At 26.7% G+C, this 9248-nt stretch overlaps 1 protein-coding gene across 2 annotated transcripts; it reads right to left on the reverse strand.

The window, feature by feature from the left end:
• Positions 1-545: 545 nt before the first annotated feature.
• Positions 546-8587, reverse strand: LOC120088376 (patatin-like protein 2). 2 transcript variants are annotated; one of them, XM_039045616.2, is made up of 6 exons: positions 8203-8587; positions 7940-8121; positions 7657-7843; positions 4764-4928; positions 1832-2134; positions 546-944 (listed from the first exon to the last, which is right to left on the reverse strand). In XM_039045616.2, exons 1-6 carry the CDS (start codon positions 8314-8316, stop codon positions 723-725), a joined length of 1173 nt encoding a protein of 390 aa, XP_038901544.1. In that variant the 5' UTR covers positions 8317-8587; the 3' UTR covers positions 546-722. The 2 variants fall into 2 exon arrangements, with proteins under 2 accessions (XP_038901544.1, XP_038901543.1); XM_039045615.2 differs by having other exon boundaries at positions 546-965; positions 8203-8528.
• Between the last annotated feature and the right edge of the window lie 661 nt (positions 8588-9248).

A 9248-nucleotide genomic window follows, 5' to 3' on the forward strand; every position in this document is an offset into this window, starting at 1 on the left:
TTAGCACCACGAGGATTCACTGAAGAGGGGTATTATGGTCACTAGGACTACAATTCAGTTTATTTCCATTACATTTTAGTAAACATTATCAAAAGTTATTTAATAAATCATTCTGTCCCATTCCCTTTATAACTTAATCCAATTATAATTGAATTCCAAAATTCAAACGAAAATGTAACACACCTTTAATTCTTTGCCCAATGTTAAATAACAAGTTTAGTTTGTGAGCTTTCAAAAAGTTTCATCTAATAAGTTCTTAAATTTAAAATGATTCTTATACATATTTAAACTTTCAACTTTAGTTTCTAATTAAATCTTTAAATTTTTAATTTTGTGTCTAATATTATATCTTTGACAAACTTTTAATTTTGTATCGAATAAGTCTCTATTTTATTAACTTTTATGAACCTATTAAACAGACAACTGCAAAAGTTTAGAGATTAAACTTCTAATCTAACCTATTATGAATTATTTATTTAATTTTGGGCCAACCACACAAATGAAACTTCAAGGAGCTAGCCAGCAAAACCATCCAAGATGTATGGTTCATGTGAATCCACATAGAACACTACCTTTTATTACTTAATTCATTAAATAAATTATTTTGATGAAGAATAACAGAAGGGGGCAAATCCCAATTCCACACCAGATATCCTCAAAATTAATACAAAAAACATCCCAAAGCACATGTGACAGACAATACAGAAGTCTTAGCTAATTAGCTAACTTAGTCTTAAGTTTCTTTCTTGATGAAGCAATTTTGCAAACTTGGTGAGAGCTTCCTCATTGCTACCTTCTCCATCAACAATCTCATATTTTCCTGTTTCTAAATTAACCCTTGACACTGGTTTCTTCAGTAGATCTTCTCCAATCTTCACAAGCTTTAGTAAATTTTCTGGAGTTGCTATATCCACTAATGCAGCATCCCCAGTTAATGAGTCATCCTGTTCATACACAATGCCCATCTTCTCTTACAAACAGAAGAATCTTTTATCAAAATGTTAGTAGTACGAACAAAATCCTACGTTTGTTAGGAAAGGGAATAATCATGGGTATATAACTAAGAATAATTATCTCTACTAGTATGAGATCTTTTGGGGTGATTCCAAAAATAACGCCATGACGATTTATGTCCAAAGTGGACAATACTATACCATTGTGGAAATATTTTGAAGTCTGTCGTACTTATCACAAACTTAGTTTTCATTTTTTTTTTTTTGACTCTTTCCATTACTCAAACTTATAAAATTAAGCTACATTTTCATCGAAACTCTCATAGTTGCAACCTGAAAAAAGTAGAAAATTAGCTAAAATAGTTAATATAGCTCCGTTGTGACATATAGTATGAGTTAGCGAGCAGGAAACATGTGGTTCAAATTTCCCATCTCCAATATACCATTAAAAAAACCAACAAATTCCATCTTAATTAAACTATAAGAGCAGTTACCCTAAACCAAGATCTTGTTGCAATTATGTTTTCAAACTCGTAGAATTAATATAATTTAACTAACATAAAACTTGTACTATTCACTTTAAAATTGAAGGTTCAATTCTCCCACTTTACATAGAAATATATAATTTAAGTCTAGCAACTAACAAATTTCTATCTATCTGGGTTAATTTACATTGATTTTAGATGTATTTTCAAATCAATTAATGTTGAAGACCTCCCTAGAGAAAAATCAAGCGACTTCAAAATCATAATAAAATAGATGAACTATTAATTTTGAGATGAAATGTAGCAGTTGGAAAGTAAAATTTAAGAAGCATTAAAAAAATTGAGGATATGGGTTTTTAGCATATATAAAGAAGGAATTGAAATAGAGTTTACCTGAATGCGAAGATAATTTTGGTCAGCATTTGAAGACTGAAAAAGAGTGGAAACATGGTAATCAACCATATCAGAACTCGCATCAGAAAAAAAGTCAATAATTGGGGTGGAACCACCATTATAAATCCAACCAAGAACACCCCATTTTGAGGCTTGTGTTGCATTGTACTTCTCTTCATGTTTAGCCAACCCAGTCCCTAGAGATAAAACAAGCATCCTTCTTGTATCATTTGCTTTCAGCCTTGAGTTTGCATTGTGATGCACTGCTATTTCCCTATTTATGTGTGTGATGGCTGCCAATGTCTGTCAAATTTATGACTTTTAGAATAATGATCCATTGTTATGGTACTATACTTTTTTCTTTTTTCTTTTTTTTTTTTAATCAATTTAAAGCACTAAGAATATGAATGGAATAAAAGATTTTGCACATAAAGGAAAAGGATGGAATAAATGACAATCAAAATTGAAATAATGAAATAAAAAAAATACCACAATATTAGAGGTTATTAAATTGTCTATTTTTTTTCTTTGGCATGTTGTAATAAGAAATAGAAAAATAAAGTGGCGAATGTGTTATTTTAGGTTTTTTTTTCTCATTTAAACAATTTACGGTTTTTAAGTTTCAAAATTTAACCTTTTAGAACTTGTGTGATAAATATTTTATTTTTATTTTTAATTTTTAAAAATTAGGTTTGTTTTCTTACCACTTCTTTTTTATGATTTTTTTGTTATCTTAACTAATTACTTAAATTTTTAGTCAAATTCTATGAACAATAGCAACTTTTTAAAACTATATTTTTTAGTCTTAAAAATTTGGCCTGATTTTTTAAAACACTCGAAATAAGTAGATAATCAAATAAACAAATCAAAGGGTGAATATAATATTTATAAGTTTAATTTTAAGAAACAAATTATAAATTATTTGATCTCCCAAATTAAAAAAATGCTCCATTTTCATCTCCAACATCTGTATGCTATTAGTTTTTCTTTATTTTTTTTTAGCTCAATAAGATGTGGAAGTGGAGGGATTTGCATATATGATATCTTAGTCTAAGTTAGTTGAAGTTTGTTTAGAAGGAACGAATGTGTGTCAGTATGTGTATACACATATGTAGACTTAATAATTATAACAAATACCCTTAAATTTTGCCATTTATTTTAAAACATCCCTATATAGATTTTTAAAAGTTACAATATTATCTCCCAATTTTCATAAACATTTCAAAACTACCATTGGAATCTATTTGAATTCTTAACCAAAATCAAGATTTAGAATTGTGTGACGATGACCAAAAATGGTATAGTGATCAAATATTTGTTCTAAATTATTATCACACCATTTCATATCTTAATTTTCATCTAAAATCTATATTTTTGAAACATTTTATGAAAATTTATGAATAATATTATAACTTTTAAAAGTATAGAGATATTTCTTTTATAGAATGACAAAGTTTAAGAATACTTTTTAAAATACGATATCTTTTTGGAAAAAAAAAATTATTAACCAAAAGTAATAACTCACAAGGTGATCTTTATTAAGAAGACACGAAACCCAATTAGGGTAAACATCCTCTCGAAAGTCATCATGACTAAAAGGTTTACAGCAGCAAGAGCCAAAGAGAGGACGATATGACTCGAAAAGGAAGAAAACAAATCTTTTATCCTACTCTTTCCTCCTTCTATTATGAGGTGAGAAGAAATTAAAAGAAGATAATAGCAAAGCATCACCAAGCCAAGGAGATGAAATAAGGAAAGCAGAAGGCAACAAAGACGACTTTTTTCTGGATTTGGCATTTTGTAGGAATAGAAAAACAAAACAAAACATTTTAGTTTTTAGCGAATATATATATTATTATCTTAAATGACCGACGTGGTTGGTTGGAGATTGATGCATCCCATCTCATCCTTCTTTTATTTGTTTATTTTTTTATTTTTATTATTATATTGGGGCCCAATTCCACCCTCGTCTTTACTTAAAACCTACCCTTTCTGACCTTTGTGCATGGAGATTTGGATTTAAAGAAATGTTAAATTACAGATATAGTACATTTATAATTTGCAAAATATTAATAAGCTAAACTTAGTTATATCAATAATGTGATGAAATCAAGAGTTTACGGTAAAAATCATACAACTTCATAAATTTAGGAGTGAAAATTAATTGTTTGTTTAAATTATATAAAAAAAAAAAAATTAATATATACTACTTTGTTCTTTCTACTTTCAATTTTGATTCCGATAATTATACTTCAAAATATTTATTTAGTCCTAACTTTTTTGTTCGTATACTTTCAATATATATATATATAGTTTCTTGTACTCTTAAAAAATGACCTTTAAAAAAAATGAAAATGAAGGGACAAAAATGGTTACTTTTTTAAAATATAGGAACTGAAAAATAGAAAATTTGAAAATACAGTGATCAATATGAACCAAAGCTAAGATATGAACCAAAATGAAACAAAGTCAAAAATACAGGGACCAAAGTAGCTAACCATTAAACTTTATAACAATATATCTTAAAAAATTTTCCTAGAATCACCTCATATACTTCCAAAAGTTTCCTTAAATGTTTGAAAACGACCATTGAAATAAAAATTCTTTAAAATTTCAACGGTAGAATAGGACTTGAAATTGTGAAATATAAATCTTAAATGAAAATTCGAATCTCTATATTATTTTAGGCTATTGTCACACCGTGTTTCTAAGCCTCTATTTTTGTTTGAAATTTTGAAAAATTTGTACTCCAATGATAATTTTGTAACGTTCGTGAAAATTCATGGATAATATTATAATTTTTAAAAGTAAAATATTTTTTAAACAAATGAAAAAGTTCGGATGTTTCTTTATACATTTTTGTCTTTTTCTTGTTTCGTTTTTATTTCAATATAAAAATGAATGGGTATAACAAACAAAGAAATGAACTCACGGGATTATTAACTGCAATTGCACCATCAACGACGTCGTATGTGCGAGTGGCGTTTGTTACATCGTCCTTAGTTTCAAAGAAGTGGGCCGGCAAAAATGTCGGCGCCGCCGACGTGGCCAAGCACACATCGGCTAACCTTGGGTTCTTCAATGCATTTATTTTCGCCTGCAAATTCACACCCACAAATAATTTCACAAACAATTACACAGAAACAAAAGGAACAAATAGGAACAAATACTTTTTTTTTTATTCCTACGTAATGTACTAATTTCTATTTAGTTTATAATTTTCAAAAGGTTATATATTTAATTTTAAATATTAAATTTTATTTTTAATTTAGTCCTTAAATTTCAAAATATCACAAACTTTTCTTCGATATTTGAGTTTTGCTTCAATTTAATCCATATGTTTTAAGATTTACACTTTTAATCTCAATTGTTCACTAAATACTCATTTTCTATCTTTAGTGTTAATTTAGGTTAATAAATTAAAAATAACTAAATGAATTATAATTAATTAAATTTTACTATTTTTATTACTTTTAAAATTAAATTTAAAATTTCACTTCATAATTATTTTTAATGAAAGAATGTAAAATCTTGAAATGCAGGGACCAAATTAAAACAAAACTCAAATTTCAAAAGTAAAATTGTAACATTTTAAAACTTAGAAACCAAATAGAAATTAGAGCCAAAACTTAAGGACAAAAATTATATTATTTCCAAGAATATATATATATATATATTAGAAATTTTAAATTTAATTTTAAAACAAATTACCAAAGCCACCCATGAACTATGATAGTAGTTGTAATTATATTTTCAAATTTTCAATGGTAAAAGTTAAGCCCTCAAACTTAACCACGTGTTAAAATTAAAACCTCAAATTGAACCTTCGAATGATAAAAATTGAATCTTCACACTTATACAATTATGCAAGTTTGAGGGTCCAATTTAGACAGTTGTATAAATTTAAAGACTCAGTTTTTATAATTGAAAGTATGAAGATATAATTACAATTATCATCATATTTTAGGGACAAGTTTTGCAATTTATCCTAATTTAATAATGATAGAAAGTAGTTATTATTCTTTTATATAATTAATAGACATTTAACCCTAAAGAGGAAAAATGAGTATGTAGTTCAGATTGAGGTTAAAAATAAAAGTCTTGAAACTTATGAATCAAAATGAAAACAAAACTCAAATCTTAAAAGTAAAATTGTAACATTTTGAAATCTATAGACTAAATTAAAATCAAACTCAAAACTTAAATCTAAAAATATAACATTTTGAAACATAGTGACGAAATGGAAACTAAACTCAAAATCTTATTTAGAAACTTTTTTTTTATGATGTTGTTACTCGACGATAAAGACATGATATTAACTTAACAATTCAATTTCGAAGTGAGAAATTCGATTTTCCACCCATATATTATTTTAAAAAAACATTAACAATTCATTTGGTACAAAGAAATTGGTTGGCTTGTTCTTTTGAAAAATTTTTAGCTTAATAAATTTATAATTAATTAATATTTTTTCTTTAATTTAGAGACTGTAGGGAGAAAATCATCAAAATTAAAACTAAATTTATAATATAACAACTTAAAATAAAACATTAAATTAAAAATTATGTTTTCGGTCCTCTCAGTTTTAAAGATTTAATTTAGTCATTATATTAATCTGTTTATGTGGTTTCGAGTTAGATTTCGAATGTGTCTAATTTAATTTTTGAAGTGTATAATTTTAAAAATAAGACATTTTAGAAAAAAGATAAAATGTTTGACACTAAAAAAAACTTTTAAAGAATTTTCAAAATATATTTTAAACCATTTTTGATCTAATTTTTTTTGAAAAAATATATTTTTCTCGAATTAATCAAAACATGACCTTTTTCTTTCTCAACCTACAAATAGTCAACAAATGGTAAATCCACTCAAAAGGCACACTTATTTTCTTATATTTATTACTGACGGGAAGTTTTAATATAATATACATAGCTAGCTAAAACATTAGTAAAAGATAATGTCAGAATTGTGATGACATAGGCTGAGAAATGAATGGATGAAATTGAAACTTAGCTCAAACCAAGGTGGATGATTTTTCAATGGTTAAAAAACAATTTTGGAAAACATTTTTGTTAACACTTCAAAATCTTTTTTTTAAATACTTTCGAAAGTTTTCATTTGATAGGGATCCAAAATTGAAACTTTCTTCTCATTTGTTAATCATTTGATTTTTTAGATTTTTTATTTATAAAAATTATATTCTTTTCTCACAATTTTTTTTATCATGATTTTCATCTTTTAGAACTCAACGTTTGAATTTTTATCCAAATTCTAAAAACACAAATAAATTAAATCATTTTTTTATTTTTTTAAAATTAAGTCTATTAATTTCCTCTTAATTTTCTATATTGATTTTTATTTTCCAAGTAAAAGAGTTGAATTCTTAACTAAATTTCAAATTCCAAAAACATATTTTTTAAAACACTACTTTTGTTTTTTTTAAAAAAATTAAACCTTGATTTGATTTTTGAAAACATTGGTAAAAAGTACATAGCAAAACAAACCCAATAAATTTAAAGTTGAAAAATGTGATTATAAGCTTAATTTTCAAAAACCAAAAAATCCAAATAAAATAATTATCAAACTAGACTTTAATTATCAAAATTTAACTAGATTTTTTAAAACATTTAAAAAACATAGATAACAAAAAGAAAAAAAATCAATATATACAGTAAAAATAGTATTTATAAATTTAATTTTAAAAATAAAAATACGAATTTTGAGACTAAACTTGTGGACAAATTATAAAAATAAAATGTGTATTTTAAGAGAAAAAAATAAAAGCATAGACATGAAAGGAGAGGGTAAAATTGAATATTGATTACATCATTAGTGGTGAAGATGACTGGTTGGAGAAACTTGATGTCAAAAGCTGGAATCACAACATTGGTCAGTGTTTGTTTCAAACTCAAATCTCCGACCAAATCATTCACCACCGTTCTCAGCTGCTTCCCGTCGTACTTTGGCCCTCTGGCTTGCCCAAACAAGTTCAGAACTCCACCAAGAAAATTCCTTTATAATCATCCCCCCCAAAAAAAAAACAAACCACAAATTAACTCAATTCTCTAACAAAAACCAAACTAAAATATCTCTAAAACAACACCTCACCTTCGTTGAGGAAAAATCTTTGGAGTTTCTTTCATGTAAAACTCCGAAATCTTGTTCGCCGCAAACAACGGTCGATTGTTCTTGTCTGGAGCTGTAAGCATAGCCGTGACTAATCCTCCGGTACTCGTTCCTGCAATTACGTCGAAGTAATCTGCTAATCTCGCCTCTGGGCCATCTAACTCCTACTATGTCAATTCAAATTATTTCAAAACTTTACAAACCATACATGTTCGAAAGTTAGAAGGTAAAATTTTGTCGTTCACCTGAAGTTTGGATTCAAGAAAGGCGAGAACGGTTCCGGGGATGATGCCTTTGACACCGCCACCATCGATGCTTAGAATTGTTATGAGCTCCCCACTCTCAAAATTTGGATTCATCTTTTGGTTTTCTTGACGGAATGTAGGAAGGTTTGTGTTATATGGATTATATGGGTGATTTTTTGAAAGTTTAAAGCTTATGGAATGCTATGGGAGCTCGGAAGTAAGTGATATTTAAGAAGCCAAAGAGGAAAGATTTGTTTCTATAATTTCAAAGGAGGTACGATTCCTTTCGTCAAGATTGGTGACTAGTGGGTAATTAATACTATAATAAATAATGGATAGATGAGTCCGCTTTTGTAGGCCAGCAATCTCTCTCTAGATGCCTCCCTTCGTTTTTAAATGTAATTAAAAATTTAAATCTATTCCAAGTTTTGAACTTTAATTAGTATTTTGTTTGTATTAGTCATTTTTTTTGTTGAAATATTTAATATGTTACAATTTGATTCTTATTTTTGAAGATAAGAAAGCTTAGAAAACGAAATGTTTGAATGATTAATATGCATGGTGATTGAACTAAAACAATTAACCAAAATAAGAAAACATAAACTTGAAGGAATCAATTGAACAATAAAGTAATATGCAAACTCAAATTTGAATTAATTGTGTTCAATTAAAAATTGCACTGGTTAAATAATAGTTCATTGATATTATGTTATACATTATTCTTACGAGTTTGGAGTGTTGGTGATAAAAGGTTAATTCGTGTGGATGAAATAACTCATCGAATTTGTCATAATATCTAAATATGTACTATTGAAAAAAAAATGAAAGAACAAGACGAGGTAACTAAATTTAAATACAAAAATAGTTAAATTAAATTATTTTGTTTCGTAAAAATAGAACACAAATTTGAGATTAAGATTTTTTTTTTTTTGAAAACTAAAATGATGGACCAAATAAAAAGGACTTAAAACAAATATAACTTACTTAAGATGTAACCAAATCATATTTAAAAACAAATATAACTTTTACTCCTATGATGTAACATT

Source organism: Benincasa hispida, chromosome 10, assembly GCF_027475165.1.
Source record: "Benincasa hispida cultivar pf3 chromosome 10, pf3_genome.v1.1, whole genome shotgun sequence".
Taxonomy (NCBI): domain Eukaryota; kingdom Viridiplantae; phylum Streptophyta; class Magnoliopsida; order Cucurbitales; family Cucurbitaceae; genus Benincasa; species Benincasa hispida.

What these genes read in the sequence shown, in the direction of transcription:
- LOC120088376 (XM_039045615.2), bottom strand. Translation starts at nt 8,316, where the DNA reads ATGAATCCAAATTTTGAGAGTGGGGAGCTCATAACAATTCTAAGCATC. An exon ending in TCATCTTCACCACTAATGAT is followed by an intron (nt 4,929 to 7,656) that starts GTAATCAATATT and finishes GTGAATTTGCAG; the next exon opens with GCGAAAATAAATGCATTGAA. An exon ending in AAAATTATCTTCGCATTCAG is followed by an intron (nt 966 to 1,831) that starts GTAAACTCTATT and finishes TTGTAAGAGAAG; the next exon opens with ATGGGCATTGTGTATGAACA.